This window comes from Amyelois transitella, chromosome 31, assembly GCF_032362555.1.
Source record: "Amyelois transitella isolate CPQ chromosome 31, ilAmyTran1.1, whole genome shotgun sequence".
NCBI lineage: Eukaryota > Metazoa > Arthropoda > Insecta > Lepidoptera > Pyralidae > Amyelois > Amyelois transitella.
Window position 1 is genome coordinate 2,881,801 of NC_083534.1, and position 15,459 is coordinate 2,897,259.

The following is a 15,459-nucleotide window of genomic DNA, read 5'->3' on the forward strand; positions in this document are numbered from 1 at the left end:
GCCCGCCGGGGCACTGATAGGGCGGCACGGATAAATTATAACAATGATAATAATTTTGGTGGTTTTATTTCGAGTTTCCTTCATTTTTGACTTGAACTACAATCAATTGATCTTGCACTTTCCTGTACTGATTTTCTATTAAGGAGGCTAGCTGAAGGAATCGAGTGCGTCAAAACGCCGCCCGCGTACTGACGAACGTCCTGCCGGGGCACTGCCCTGGTCCTTGGCGAATATATATATATAAATATAGGCAGACATGGATAAATTAAAATAATCATATGTAATAATTTCGGTGGTTTTTTATTCAAGTTTGTTGGTAATTTGAGGGGACCTGCGCCGGCGCTGTTTCCTCGTAGACATAGTCTTTATCAGGAGTAGACAGAGCCAGTCACAGAACTCAAAGGCCAAGTTTAGGATTTTTTTTGGATGTAAACATGTAAAAGTAGGTAAAAATAACACCACATTGATAAATAATGATTTTATTAACTTTTAACCCCGTCCATGTGTTGCTTATGCCTGTTTATGCAGTCCTTGAAATCATTCACCTCTCTCTGGCACTTCCTCCAATCTTTGGTTGTAGCTATACATTCCTGGAAAACAAAAATATATATGAATCTAGTAACTAACTCCATCCCGGAGCTTCACTTCTATGTGTTATTTATATTTCCCATATAGGTACTAAATCTCATCAAAATCTGACAAGTAATTTAATGAGAAAAGCTAACAAACATACACATACATCCAACCTTATGACAAAATTGTTAGTTGGATAGGATTGTAATATGCCTTCAGCTTTTTCTTAAAAAGAAATCGCATTCCTTTGGGTATTTTTTGGATTATTGTAAGTACAATGAGAGGAGTCTCATTAGTACTTCCTCATGTTTACGGAACTTAGTAAAAGTTATTTGTTTTTTAATCCTGGCGTTAGATCCAGATCTAACGCCAGGATTAAAAAACAAATAACTTGAGAGGATACCACAGTCCGTGTTTGACTAAAATTCTGGATTGGGTAAGTGTTTTAACATCAAGTGACCCGGTCTGACCTCTAGAATAATTGGAGCGAAATCCCACATTACATCATGGTTATACTGCACTTGTCAGAAAGTTAAGGTTTCCTCAAAATGTTTTCCCTCATTCCACAATGGTTATAGCACTTACCAATGAAAAGTCAGAAAAGACTCATTGGCGACTGAAATAGGATTTGCCTTACGCATTTTCAGGTTCGCAGGTTCTTATGGAATTCAAGGACGAAATCTGGAGTTATCTAAATTGCTGAAATCCTCGGCATTTGAAGTTAAAGCATTACCTGCACTTTATAGTGAAGTTCCAAGCATCCCGCCTTTTTCAATTTCGCTTCCACAGGGTCATCGTCGTTGTCGATTGCCACTCGTTCATGCGATTTTATGGTCATTTTCCTTTAAATTTATTTTGACTAGATTTTTACTTTGAAATCAAAACAAAACAATGAAAATAACCTCAAAATATCAGCTGTTTAGCTGTCATTTAAAGTTTTGGCGAATAAAATCGATTCCATACGTACATATTTTTATCGATTAATATTTTTCCTATTTAAAACTATTTATCAACTATTCAATCATTCTAAATGAATTAAATGGGCTACCGATTTATGTTTTTTCTGAGGAAAATGATTTTTATTTTCCCTAAACTTACATACATACATAAAAAAACGCCTTTCTTCGGAGGGGTATTTAGAGATTAAATCTTGGGCACTCGCCGCGATCTTCCCCTAAACTTTACGAGCCCGTCTATCCCTAAAATTTACTTCAGGATGATCTTCCGCTTACAGTCTGCTTAGCATTACTGGACACAATTAATTTTACAAATCAATATCATAGAATAAAACACATTTTAAAAAATATGTAAATTTAATTAAATAAAATTAAAGAACAATTTATTTAAGCTAGGATCTTGCTTTTGTTGCGAAGCGCGACATACGCAACGAAGATTGAGGTGACGGTGGCAAGTAGTTCAGAGTTCACATAGGGACCAGAGTAACCTGTAAAAAAAAACAAAAAAAGGTTTACACTATTTATGCCTAAATTACAATATTTTTTTACATTTAGTTAAGTTAACACAATGTTTGTGTAACTTCTGATTTTATTCATCAGAGTACCTAAGTACCTCTCTCTCTCTAGTACAGGAAAATACATAGATAGGCAAACACTAAAGATAAAGACTCACACTTGATACAATTCTTACATAAATACATATGCTCACGTCTATATCCCTTGCGAGGTAGACATAGCCAACAGTCTTGAAAAGACTGAATGGCCATGTTCAGCTATTTGGCTTAATGATAACAATTCTTACTTGATTCAATTAGTTCAATGCTTTTTCAGGTCTATACTTATTAGTTTCATACATACATACATATGGTCACGTCTATATCCCTTGCAGGGTAGACATAGCCAACAGTCTTGAAAAGACTGAATGGCCATGTTCAGCTATTTGGCTTAATGATAACAATTCTTACTTGATTCAATTAGTTCAATGCTTTTTCAGGTCTATACTTATTGGTTACATACATACATACATATGGTCACGTCTATATCCCTTGCAGGGTAGACAGAGCCAACAGTCTTGAAAAGACTGAATGGCCACATTCAGCTATTTGGCTTAATGATAGAATTGAGATTCAAATAGTGACAGGTTGCTAGTTGTATTATTGACTTATTAGTTGTATTTGTTTATTAAAATTGGTATATTTTATGAACAAAGAATTATTGATGGATTGTGCTGTAGACCTATGTACCACATAGATGAAGATTTGGAGCACAGGGAAAGAAAATCTAGGTTTTAGTTATGCTGATTCATAAAGATATATACATATATTCTGTACTTACTGCCTGGGTGTTGTAATTCAATAGCAAGCATTGGAGCCACTTCAGCTGCGGGGTCAGCTCGGCGAGCGCGTCTTAGAGAAGCCCAGCCTTCCTCGTCCAGAATATGGACTTTGTGAGTTCCTGAGCGAGCCTTGGCAGGTTCCTCAGTCCAAGAAACCTGAAACATGTCATTTCGAGATATTGAGATTGAATATTAGTTTCCCACTGTCATTTTGAAGTTATAATTTTCTCTACATCTGTCCACACAAAAGAAACTGGCTTTATCTAGAATGTCAAAAATTTTGTGTTAACATTTTGGAAATTACTAACCTGGTACTTGTTAGTGCCAATTCGGGCCGCTGCCAGTGGTTTTCCTTCAACTTCTGCATACAAAGCATAGTTTTCAGGCAATTCGTTGTCACATTTCAGCGTAAATTCAGTAATATATGCGATTTGTGTTACGATTGTGGCATCTAAACTGGTGAATGAAGCTGCCTCGACTTTTGGGTTTTTGCAGCTTTCGGATAAGGCCCTCCCGCAGAATGTGATAAGGAATAAAGAAATAAAGTATTTTGTGACCATTTTGAAGTCTTCAAAAAACGTTTGTGACTTAGAAATATGAATAAAACTTAGCTCAGTTCAACTGAGCGGAGCGAGGACTTTCCACGTATTTTAGATTGCGTTCGGAAGTTATGTTGCTTAATTTTGTAAATTGGTAAAAAAAATACTGTAATTTTTATTTTAAAGTGTAAAAAACACAATGTATAATACAGTAACGTGCTTATGTACTATAGGACAGATGTAAATAACAACGTACGAAAGTAAAAATAAATATAATTAATTATTTTAAAATCAAGAGTGTAATAATATCAATTGTCAAAGTTTCTGAACGTATCACGATTCAAACGTCGACGATGACGTGCATAGTAGTAAAGTGACGTGTGAAGAAATCGTTGCATTCACAAACCAAAACTTTAGGAATTGGTAGAAATAGATAGACTAGGATCAATAGGATACTAGAATAAAAGTAAATAAATATATACGTAATTTTCCAGTAAATAAAGTTAATGGGAGGTGTGCTTGATACATTTTATATGATATTTTGTAGTTTGGATTACATACTTTCGATTTGACACAAAAAAGGAACGCATCGGAAATGGCTCTTTCCATCCAACTGTCACAATGAGAACTGGACTTTACTGACATTGACATGTTTTTATTTTATCACAATCTGTCGTGCGGGTGCCATGCGTATTTAACAAATCAGAAAATGCGTGTTTTTACCATATTATTAAATTGATACTTTCTTTTTAAAATTATTTTATTTGACGACGACCTTAGGTACCTACAACTTCTTACTAATTAAAATCAGTATTTAAAAAATGTGCCCAAATCTTATTTGAATTCGTTTGTTTCAGGATCTGTTTACGATTTGTAGTCACAAAAATGTTTAGGAAAGTAAGGTTTACGATTTCTTGTGCTAGTTATTCTACCCGTCTTCAAATAGACTCAAGATTAATGCCAAGTTTCGGATCAAATGAATATAAACCTAGAAAACATCCGGGGACAGCCCGAATAAAAATTGCAACCATACCTCCAGATATTCAGAAAGCCATTTACCTAATTCTAGAAGATAATGGAGGACGAGCTTTATACCAGGACAGCCTTAAACTAAGTAATTATCTCCGCTCTAGACAATTACCCCCAGAAGATGCAGACATACATGAAAAAACCGTTAAAATTCACAACAATGTATCCAAACAAGTATTTTCAAAAATTGATAAAGACTTAACGCCAGAGGAAGTTGAAATGTACACCAAACGTATAGAAACATCAGTATTTAATATCTTAAAGAAAAATGTTTATCGTTGGGGAAACATTTCATATGACAAAGCAACATGCTTGCAATATTTAATGTCCAGAGCAGCCCCTGAGTATGCAATTTTGGTTCGTGTTCTTGATGAAATTAAAAAAAAAGATATTAACTTTAAACCAAGGAGTTTCTTTGACTTTGGTTCTGGGGTTGGCACAGGCACGTGGGCTGTGAACACATTCTGGAAAGGAGATATATTTGAATACTTTTGTGTAGATACGGCACAACCTATGCATGACTTAGCAAGACTGATACTGTGCAGTGGTAGAGATAATGTAGAATTACCTTACAAAGGTTATTTCCAGCGACAATTCCTTCCAGCGTCTACTGATTTAAAATATGACATAGTATTATCCGCATTCACATTATTCGAAATGCCCGATATGAAGACAAGGTTGGAAACTATACAGAAATTGTGGAATAAAACTGACAATTATTTAATAATCATTGAGCATGGGTCTAATGCTGGCTTTAGAGTTGTAAATGAGGCTAGAGAATTTGTTCTTAACCTTCCTAGAGAGAACAATCCAAAGCAAATAGTCAATAATCAAAATGGTTACGCATTTTCCCCATGTCCGAATGATAATGTGTGTCCTCGGTATTTAGAACAAGAATCTCCATGCAATTTTCTAATGAAGTACGAATCGCTGAGTTTTCCGTCAAAATCTGAAGTGTCTGCTGATTTGTTCTCGTATGTAATTTTAAAGAAAGGTGTTCGGCCTTCAGATGATCCGCAATGGCCGAGAGTGGTCCGAGCTCCTATAGTACGTTCAGGTCACACAATTTGTAGGTTATGCACGGCCCAAGGGCAGTTGAAAGAAGTTATATTTTCTAAGTCTAAGTATGACCAAACAACTTATAGATGTGCAAGGTCTTGCAATTGGGGAGATGAGTTGCCTGTAAAATAAATAAATAGTTAAGTGTTAGTAGTTTTATGTATTTGGTCTTTTAATTCCTTAAAATTAAGGCTGATTTCAGAATGACACCTCACAGACATTCAAACTTGCCCCAGTTTTTGGGTAAAAAAGCTGAATCCTGTATCATCGACAATTTTATGTACCTAAGTAGCTGTTATCTTACTTAGTGTTAGCTTAGCTGCAAGTCTATGTTACTCCTAATGGTTTAAGTATTCTATATTATCTGTGCCAAATTTCGTTAAAATCGGTCCAGTAGTTTTTAAATTTATTGGTTACAAACAAATCCTTTCTCTTCATATGGTACGGATTTGTAAATTTGTTTTTGAACGCAAATAAATATGTACGGGATAAATTACACACATTGGGTTAGCGACGAAGTAATTTCGAAACTTGTGTTACGAGATACTAACTTAAAGATAGTGTAGTTAATAAATACTTATATAGATAAACATCCAAGACCCAGGCCAATCAGAAAAAAGTTAGTTTTCTCATCATCCTCTGGCCGGGAACGAACCCGGGCAGTGTTGCAGACAGGCGCACAACCGCTGCGCCACTGAGGCCGTCAAATTTGTTGAACAACTCTGTAACCAGTAACTTTTATTCACGGTCATGCATTCCAAAAGCACCACAACTTGTGAAAAGCGTCGGTACCTCGGTTACGAAGCGCATATAAAACACAAGTAAACGCACATTTCGTGGTCTTTCGTGCTGGTGATCTGGTAACTAAACCAGTGTGAAACACAGTAGGTAAATAATTTATAGTCCCGAGCTGTTTCTATTCCCGTGCAGATCGTAAAAGTCAATCAAGGGCTTTTAAACTTGGGATTCTTCGTTAAGTTAGCACGTCACTATTTAAATCTCATGGATTTTCATTTTTTTTTTGAGAAGGCAAAAGTTGGTAAGGATGGCTACTAGAGTGAGGGGCGATGACATTAGACAGGTTGCTGGCAGGACAGAAGTAGGAGTGGCGGGCGAAAGACAGGAACAGAATAGATTGGAGAGGCCTTTGCCGACTGACAAACATATTATTAAGAGAATACAAGTAGTAGAATTAAGTTCTAAGAATTGTTATGATAATTTGAATATTACGACATATTACAACCAAGCCATTTATTCATACAAATTTAATAAAAATCGGTTTAGCTACTTAGCCGTGAAAGCGTAACCCGGATTTATCACACACAACATGCAAATTAAATCAAAAATATTTATTGTTGTGTAAATGTAGATAGGTACATGGTAAAATAGAAAAATATAATCAACAGTTTGAATAAAATATAATCCGTGAAAAAACCTACCTAATTCAATACCATGGTCAAAGGGCGCGCTTCCCGAGCTATTTTTTTTGTTTTTCTTTGTCTTATGGTGCATAAAGAGTCTATCTATCTATCTTGTCTACAGAGATGTCATTATCAGGACTTACGTAGTTACGCCAGGAGGAAGAAGACTCTTTCTCGGAGGGTAGGCAGAGACATCGTCGATTTAGAGTACCTACCTTATTATACCTACGTTCCCGTTTTGGTCCAGTTTTGGAATTCCAACGTTCCAATTTGCATTCGCTTATGATTAAGTCTTAATGATCCTAGTAATGCTTAAATAATGATTAATTAATAGCTAATGCCCTTGCCGTGACGCTGGTATAAGATCGATAAATTACCATTATTTACTAACAATAAAAAAAACTACCATTACCATTACCATTATTTTTACTTATGAGAGCTATTTTGACAGCAAACACTGATTTGTTTACCCGACTACGTTAGAAACAGTTAGGTTTTTAGGTTCCCGGTGCATAAGTTGTGACTGAGAAAGTCTGTCTGTTACGTTTTCACAGTTCAGTAGCTGAACCGTACCTACATACATCATACATACATAAAATCACGCCTCTTTCCCGGAGGGGTAGGCAGAGACTACCTCTTTCCACTTGCCACGATCTCTGCATATTTCCTTCGCTTCATCCACATTCATAACTCTCTTCATGCAAGCTCGGCGGTTTCGGGTACTTTTGACCTGACTCTTTACCCTTTTTGAGCTGAACCGATTTTTATAAAATGTTGTTTGAACTGGGCTGTAAAAAGACAAAGTATATAGAAAGAAAGAAAATCTTTATTTGGCGCTTCATAGTGTGATATTACATTGTTCAAATTAATAAAAAAAAAAAAATTATATGATGCGTTTAAAAGGCGTCCCCTCAGCATATGCATGTATATGATGAGGTTACACAATGCGCTGATTTTCAGTAAAAATTAGTATGGAGGAGGTTTTGTCATTAGCTGCAAACATTGCCTTTGTTAGATCCCAAAGCGAGCCGAGGTCGCGGCGAAAAAGCTAAATAAATAAATATATACGGGACAAATTACACTGATTGAGTTAGCCTCGAAGTAAGTTCGAGACTTGTGTTACGAGATACTAACTCAACAATACTATATTTTTTAATAAATACTTATATAGGTAAACATCCAAGACCCAGGCCAATCAGAAAAAGTTCTTTTCTCATCATGCCCTGGCCGGGATTCGAACCCGGGACCTCCGGTGTCACAGACAAGCGTACTACCGCTGCGCCACAGAGGCCGTCAAGTCAAGCTAGTAAGAAGTAATAAAAAATATACATTATTTTATTATGAAGTGAAAACCGAGTGAGATGAGGCACAGTAGTAATTTTCAACAAATGACTAACGTCCTTTGTCTAATGTAAACTTAATTCAGTTTGCTCGTGGCATTGGTGTGTGGTGTGTTTGTAGCGCGGATTTTACGATGAAACGATAAAGTGGATAATCTTGATAATAATAGTATTTCGAGGTAAGTGAAATGTTGATAGTATATATTTTTTATTAAAGAGTATGTACTTAGGTATGGACCTAACTAGAGTATTTTGTGAAAGTCTGAACTTCGTATGAGAAATCAAACCAGATTATTTTTTATTGTTTAAATTAATTATTACTTACAATTCTTTTTTATCTATATTTATGAACAAGTACCTACTTCTAATGTGCCGTGTGGTTCTCAGCACCAATGAAAGAAAAAACAGGACCACTCCATCTCGTTACCAAGGATGTCGTAAAAGGCGACTAAGGGATAGGCTTTTAAACTTGGGATTCTTGTTTTGGGCGATGGATTAGCAACCTGTTACTATTTGAAACTTAATTCTATTATTCTATCATTAAGCCTGTCAGCTGAACGTGGCCTATCAGTCTTTCAAAACTGCTGGCTCTGTCAATCCCGCAGGGGATATAGACGATTCATATGAATGAATGAATGAAGTCAAATCGCAATAAATTGATTATCTATATATATAAAACTACTTTTTGATAAAATAATATCAGCTAAGCCTTCGAGCAGCTTAGCAGTAAAAGACAAGGTAATCTTATGAAACTATTAGTTATTATGAAACAGATTCACTGTCTTCTCATGCTTTACGGGGTTGACAACGTTAAAAGTAACAAGACTCCGATATATTTCTTTAATGGCTGTCTCCTAATCTCACCTTTTACGACATCAGAGAGATAGTGTGGGGTGGCTCCTACTTCTTTAGTACTGGGAACCACACGTCACGCGGATTGAGGTTCACACACGTTTAATGCGTACATATGGCAATGTTTATGATATCTACCGTTACATACCTACACTCTTTTTGACCCAGATCCAACCGGGCGTGCCAGTGAGATGGACCACTTCAAATATTTAGTAGTTTTTTGTAATATTCTCACAATTAGTTTCGACAATGTTGATTCTGGTGAGTAAAACTCAAAGATTTTCTAGTCACTAAATCGATAAAGAATTAAAAAAGTAATTTAAAAAAAAATCATGCAAAAACTGTTGGATTTTTATTCCGGGAATAGTACATTAAAGTAAATTAGTTAATTTATTTGTAACCTCGTTGCAGTTAAACCACTGAACCGATTTTCATAAAATTTTGCATAGTAAGTAAGCACTTTAAACGCGGGCCGCGTACAAATGCTAGTTTTATTTAAATAATTTACATAAATTGACTAAGTAATAATTTTAATGTTACTTAATTTTCCTCTAGGTATGAATCCCAGAGGAATGATAAATGCCTAAGTAAATTTATTTTGGTTTTTGAAAACGAATTATTAATAAGGGTGAGTTTCCGCTCGAGTGGGGATTTACAAAAATCCTTAGTCGCCTACGTCAATGTCCAACTAAAACTTTGATGAATAGCTTGTATTATTTCCTTAGTCGCCACTACGATTTCACCTTTCAGCCTGCACCCTCTCACTGAACAAAGATTTCGGAATACCATCTCCCGTCTACCTTCAAAATGGCGAATTCCTTGTCCCTAACAAGACAAGTAGCGACATCTATATGAAGAGGTCGGAAACTCTGCTAGTAGCGTGCCCGGGAGACAAGAGGCATGTTGTTTTGGCGAATAATAGCGCGCAATCAAATGCTTTGGTATGTATACAAGTGTAAATTAACGAAAACTAACCGATGCTTTTATGGCAAGGGAAAAGATAGTGAGGATAGTAAAAAATTATACAGTACTGGTTTAGCTTCCCCTGAAAAGGTGCGGAGGTCAGATGGGAGTCGCTCCGCTTCTCCAGAAGAAGGATGAAGTCAGCCGCAAATTCTAGCTGCCGGCGATGCAACTTTCCTCTATGTATGAGCTGCAAGGCCTCCGCGGCATCTAGAATTTGCGGCTGATTTCTACCTTCTTCTCCTTAAGAAGCTCGGAAACATAGCGGCGGAGGGTAGGTAACTAGAGAATCTTTTGAACATGCCGGTGTAATAAGATGTTTGTTTGCAGTTCCTAGTTGGTTGTTATTGTACCAATAGTGTCAATCAGACTCTCAGTTAAACCTCAGTTTTAATGCTCTTTCCTGGTGTTCAGCCCGATTATGTTCTTATACCTCTCTGAAGTGGATCCTCTTGGAACTACGATCCTTAATCTGTTACCTTCACGCGAATCTGTAGGGAATACTTGTTCAGATATATAAGTCCAAGATTTCTTTCTTTTCTTATGATATCCGGTTGTTTGAATGTGTTGGTTTCCTCACGATGTTTCTTCCTAATCAAGAGCATCAGCTTTCAACAAGTTACATTATTCAAAAAGGTATTATAACATTTACGATTTGTAAAGTACAATAGGCGGACTATTATATATGCTAATAGCATTATCTAACAGTCTACCATTTTAAATCAAGTTATAAACCGGGTTAAATTTGATTCCAGGAAGCCCACTGCATAATAAACGACACTTTCCGTGTAGAACGGTGGATAGGATCCTTCAAAGATATCACATGTAACAACCAACCATGGTTCACCGCCGAGGAGACGGGACAAGCTTGCTATCAGGGCGCGAAAGTGTATAGGTGAGTTAGATTTAACTTTTTAAGTACCCCATGTCTATCTCAGACTTGCAGACAGCTTAAACGCTATTGATACCTTTTGATATGCTTTGATCATAGGTGATTCACAGAGATTTGCCAAAAGGTGACCCAAGATGAAACTGACGATTTTATTTTGGTTAGGCGGTCTGTGACAAGTTGTGACATACTCTTTTGCAGGTAGGCATCCAGACTATTCTGGGTTGGGTTAAGCGCCTCAACTTTGACTTTAAAATTTCAAAATGTGAATTTAATACATTCCAAATTCTTTGCACATCCCACAACACGATACTAAAACATATCTAATTATTACAGAGTAGGCTATCAGATACAAAAGCGATTCCACTCGCTTTACGAAGCCTGTTTCGACAAGGAACAGGCTCACACGCATTACGTGCGGCATCAGCTGTCTCCCGGAGCCAGGATCACGCAGTATGGAACACGACCACAGTTCACAGGTATTTTTTTACTACCTAAGATTTTAACTTACAATTTGAAATTCCGTGGCGTTGTAGTAGAACCACTCAATCTTCTGCCTGGATGACTTCTAAAGTCGACTAAGGGGGTAAGCACTTCCATCTAGTGTAATCCTTATTACCATGGTCTCAAGCTAGGTTAGATGACCTTGATATGGTTAGAAGGTCAGGCAAGTGTCATTTTGTTCTGTTTTACACAATCTTGGATCTTGGTCAAAGGCGGACCCTAGGGTTCGTCTCCAAGGAGAAGAAAACCAGGAAAATATAATACACACATACACATAATCACGTCTATATCCCTTGCGGGGTAGACAGAGCCAACAGTCTTGAAAAGACTGATAGGCCACGTTCAGCTGTTTGGCTTTATGATGGAATTGAGATTCAAATAGTGACAGGTTGCTAGCCCATCGCCTAAAAAAGGAATCCCATCCATGGGAACGAGATTGAGTGGTCCTATTCTTTTTTTTTATTGGTGCCGGAACCACACGGCATTAAAATATAATAATTTGCAACAGTAGTAATATCTTTACAGAAGGGAATCTGTTTGGCAAAGTGCGCATGGCAGAGCTGTACAAAGCGAAGAATCAGAAGGCACGTCTCGACGCCATTTTGGGCAGTGACATGGCTGACAATTACGTCACGAAGAAACAGGTATAAAAAGCACATATTAACTTAAAGAAGAAAGAAAGAAAGAAAAATCTTTATTTGGCGCAAGATGTAATATTACATTTTCATTCATAAACATAGAAATAAAAAAAAAATACATGATGCGAGGGTTTCCACTCAGCATATGCATGTGTATGATGAGGTTACATAATGCGCTGATTTTCAGTGGAACCTAGTACGGAGGCTTTGCCATTCAATATAAAGGATACATATTAAAAATATCAACACAAAATAACAAGTAGACAGCAGTGCAAGGAGTTATATATGTTGAGTATGAGCGTGAGTGTAACTATGTTCTTATTGTTGCAGCAAAGTAGACAATAGGTAGGCAGAAGGAAACTACAGAAAAATGAGAAGTGATAAGCATGTAAAGGTTTGCTGTTATGTAATAAATTGAGATTGTAGTAGGTGACTTTTCAGTTTATCTTTGAAGTGTGATACCGTACTTAAACTAATAATTATTAGTAGTATTACTAACTATAATTAGTAGTATTACTAACTATAATTAGTAGTATTACTAATTATAATTAGAACAGTACCACCACATAGAGAAGTACCTTTAACATCTTAGTAGCTTAGAACTATTTTAGGTGGAACCGTGAACGGTTCTCTGACACCCCCTGGACATTTGCATTCGTTCTAGTTCCTGACACGTGGTCACCTCGCCGCTCGGGCGGACTTCACACTGCGTGCTGAACAGCGAGCCTCGTTCCACTACATCAACACCGCGCCGCAATGGATGAGGGGGAACGCTGGCGACTGGGCTGCCTTGGAAGACGTAAGGATATTTATTGTATTTCGTCGACGCCCGCCGAATGAAGTCTTCGTGGTTGTAGAGCGGGGTAGACATCTAATATTTTCTTGTATGTGAATCCGCCGTGATATACCTCGTGGCGATGTCCGATTGTTGTAGCGGAAGGAAGAGAAGAGAAGTGAACGATGCGAGCCGCGCGCGTTACGTGGCCGTGCGCCCGCGCATCCCGCAGTGTCACTCGCTGTGTTCCCCTCTTAGGAATGGCTCCCAAATGTTGGGGAGCCGTGACAAGCCTCTTGTAACTTCTTGGCCTCCTCCTTGTTCCTCGCTGTCCGTCTTCGATAAGATATACATATATTCGTATTTGCAAACTTTTAAGGCAAATAAAAGATTCCTCACGGCTTAGTCATAACAGATGGGTTTTCTTATAACTTTAGATATTTTGGTACTGGTGGTGTTGTGTCAGTACCTAACATATTTGGTAACGATCTCCTTTAAGGAGAAGGGTTGACCCTTTGACATCAAAATGTCGATCGAACATTTCATTTAAATGAAATTTATAAAGGTCTCACATTCCCAGGCAATACGTCGCCGCGTGGACTCCCAGGACTCGACCGTGGTGGTGTACACCGGGACTCACGAGGTGCTGACCCTCCCGGACAGTTACGGGAAGCTGCAACAGATATATCTCACCGCGGACGCTAACAACAACCCTATTGTTCCGGTTCCAATGTATTTTTACAAGGTAGGTAATATATATCTATATCTATCTATTCTATACTATTATAAAGCTGAAGGGTTTGTATGTTTGAACGCGCTAATCTCAGGAACTACTGGTTCGAATTGAAAACTTATTTTTGTGTTGAATAGACTATTTATCGAGGAAGGCTTTAGGCGATATAACTAGAGATGAAAATTACCAGGAATATTTCCTAACGTAAAGTAACTTTCCCGAAAACTTATATATAATATAACATCACGCTTCAACTATTAAGAGCGAAGAAATAATGGAAAATGTCAAAAAAAACGGGGTAAATTATTGATCCTTGAGGGCTTCAATGACGCCCAAAATAACTATTCGACGCGGACGAAGTCGCGGGCATAGCTAGTCTTAATTAAATCTTTACTAGGCTTGGTTAGCTCTCTCCCGCTTATTGTGACGTCCTGACCAAGAACGAAGACACGAAGAAGACTTGGTAACGCATTTTCTAAGGATCAACTTTTATGCACACTTGTGTAATTTCTGGTCTAATTGGCATAACTAGTGCATATCAGTTGGTAAACGAGATTAGATTGTGGGGGTTATGAGTACCTACATCAATTACTCCAACACACCGTGAGTCAGGATTAATCTATACTGATATAATAAAGCTGAAGAGTTTGTTTGTTTGCTTGAACGCGCTAATCTCAGGAACTACTGGTTCAAATTGAAAACTTTGTGTTGAATAGACCGTTTATCGAGGAAGGCTTTAGGCTATATAACAGCACACTGCAACTATTAGGAGCGAAGAAATTATGGAAAATGTGAAAAAAAAAACGGGGTAAATTATTCACCCTTGAGGGCTTCAATGATGCCCAAAACAAAAATAACTTTACATTGAATTTTTTTATCTTCCAGTTAGTAAAAAATATTTTTGTGTTGAATAGACCATTTATCGAGGAAGGCTTTAGGCAATAAAACATCAAGCTGCAACTATAAGGAGCGAAGAAATTATGGAAAATGTGAAAAAAAACGGGGAAAATTATTCACCCTTGAGGGCTTCAATGATGCCCAAAACAAAAATAACTTTAAACATTGAATACTTTTATCTTCCAGTTAGTATACGACCCCGCCAAGAAGACAGCAGCCGCCTTCGTGTCCGTCAACTCCTCATTCTTCAACCAGACCCAGGTCTCCTGTCTCTCATTCTGCGATGATGAGTGTTCCAGGCATAAGTGGCTGAAGTGGAGGTCCAATGACGGAACTCACAGCTTTTGTTGTGATTACGAAAATTTCGTTGAAAAGATTCAGTATTTACCAAAGTTAGATGTAAGAGGGATATTTTATTAGTAAATTGTGAAATGAAGAATAAGATGATTTTATTTCATAGATACTAGGGACACGCCCCGGCTTCGCTCGGCTATCATTTATAGATATAAACCGTCCTCATAAAATAGTCTTTTAAACATTTCTTACTTTCCGAGATTAGCACCTACATACAGTCAGAGAAAATAGGGGGACTCTTTTATATGCAGTAATAAAACAAAGGCCTCAGTCTTATTAACTTTCTCTTTTCATCTTTGGCAATACGAATTGAATGAAAGTGACAGAAGATATATTGTTAACGTAAGAAAATAAGGCTGCCCCCTTGTCATATATTTGAACTACGTAATATCACTTCACTTCGCTATTTTACTCCTAGCTATAATCCTGGTTCCATCCTCACAACGATGGAGTAGCGCGGGGTGAGCCATCTTGGATCCTGGATTGGGCGAGTCAAGCTTTGACACGAAATTACTCCCATCTGAGCTCTGCAATCTTAGCTAGGACCACTCCATCTCTTTCCCATGAAAGTCGTAAAAGGCGACTAAGGCTTATACAAACT

At 37.4% G+C, this 15,459-nt stretch overlaps 4 protein-coding genes across 4 annotated transcripts; 2 read left to right on the plus strand and 2 right to left on the minus strand.

The window, feature by feature from the left end:
* Positions 1 to 463: 463 nt before the first annotated feature.
* On the minus strand, positions 464 to 1,506 carry LOC106130095 (cytochrome c oxidase assembly factor 4 homolog, mitochondrial). The gene is made up of 2 exons (XM_013328858.2): positions 1,307 to 1,506; positions 464 to 590 (listed from the first exon to the last, which is right to left on the minus strand). The coding sequence occupies exons 1-2, from the start codon at positions 1,409 to 1,411 to the stop codon at positions 483 to 485; spliced, it is 213 nt and encodes a 70-aa protein (XP_013184312.2). The 5' UTR covers positions 1,412 to 1,506; the 3' UTR covers positions 464 to 482.
* A 361-nt stretch (positions 1,507 to 1,867) lies between these two features.
* Positions 1,868 to 3,530, minus strand: LOC106130089 (translocon-associated protein subunit delta). The gene is made up of 3 exons (XM_013328853.2): positions 3,174 to 3,530; positions 2,865 to 3,021; positions 1,868 to 2,017 (listed from the first exon to the last, which is right to left on the minus strand). Exons 1-3 carry the CDS (start codon positions 3,423 to 3,425, stop codon positions 1,917 to 1,919), a joined length of 510 nt encoding a protein of 169 aa, XP_013184307.2. The 5' UTR covers positions 3,426 to 3,530; the 3' UTR covers positions 1,868 to 1,916.
* A 505-nt stretch (positions 3,531 to 4,035) lies between these two features.
* Positions 4,036 to 5,645, plus strand: LOC106130085 (methyltransferase-like protein 17, mitochondrial). Its single transcript, XM_013328849.2, has 2 exons — positions 4,036 to 4,184; positions 4,262 to 5,645. Exon 2 carries the CDS (start codon positions 4,290 to 4,292, stop codon positions 5,622 to 5,624), a length of 1,335 nt encoding a protein of 444 aa, XP_013184303.2. The 5' UTR covers positions 4,036 to 4,184; positions 4,262 to 4,289; the 3' UTR covers positions 5,625 to 5,645.
* Positions 5,646 to 8,279: 2,634 nt separating this feature from the next.
* LOC106130098 (uncharacterized) lies at positions 8,280 to 14,936 on the plus strand. The gene is made up of 9 exons (XM_013328860.2): positions 8,280 to 8,432; positions 9,274 to 9,366; positions 9,856 to 10,046; positions 10,824 to 10,963; positions 11,294 to 11,436; positions 11,987 to 12,105; positions 12,764 to 12,898; positions 13,455 to 13,619; positions 14,691 to 14,936. The coding sequence occupies exons 2-9, from the start codon at positions 9,297 to 9,299 to the stop codon at positions 14,922 to 14,924; spliced, it is 1,197 nt and encodes a 398-aa protein (XP_013184314.2). The 5' UTR covers positions 8,280 to 8,432; positions 9,274 to 9,296; the 3' UTR covers positions 14,925 to 14,936.
* Positions 14,937 to 15,459: the final 523 nt, after the last annotated feature.

Bases quoted from the DNA above. Each gene is read 5' to 3' on its own strand.
- LOC106130095 (XM_013328858.2), bottom strand. From the start codon at position 1,411: ATGACCATAAAATCGCATGAACGAGTGGCAATCGACAACGACGATGAC. The intron at 591-1,306 runs GTAATGCTTTAA...TTTGTTTTCCAG, and splicing joins AACTTCACTATAAAGTGCAG to GAATGTATAGCTACAACCAA.
- LOC106130089 (XM_013328853.2), bottom strand. From the start codon at position 3,425: ATGGTCACAAAATACTTTATTTCTTTATTCCTTATCACATTCTGCGGG. The intron at 3,022-3,173 runs GTTAGTAATTTC...GACATGTTTCAG, and splicing joins TTGGCACTAACAAGTACCAG to GTTTCTTGGACTGAGGAACC. The intron at 2,018-2,864 runs GTAAGTACAGAA...TTTTTTTTACAG, and splicing joins TGAATTACAACACCCAGGCA to GTTACTCTGGTCCCTATGTG.
- LOC106130085 (XM_013328849.2), top strand. From the start codon at position 4,290: ATGTTTAGGAAAGTAAGGTTTACGATTTCTTGTGCTAGTTATTCTACC.
- LOC106130098 (XM_013328860.2), top strand. From the start codon at position 9,297: ATGGACCACTTCAAATATTTAGTAGTTTTTTGTAATATTCTCACAATT. The intron at 10,047-10,823 runs GTATGTATACAA...ATTTGATTCCAG, and splicing joins GCGCGCAATCAAATGCTTTG to GAAGCCCACTGCATAATAAA. The intron at 10,964-11,293 runs GTGAGTTAGATT...TAATTATTACAG, and splicing joins CAGGGCGCGAAAGTGTATAG to AGTAGGCTATCAGATACAAA.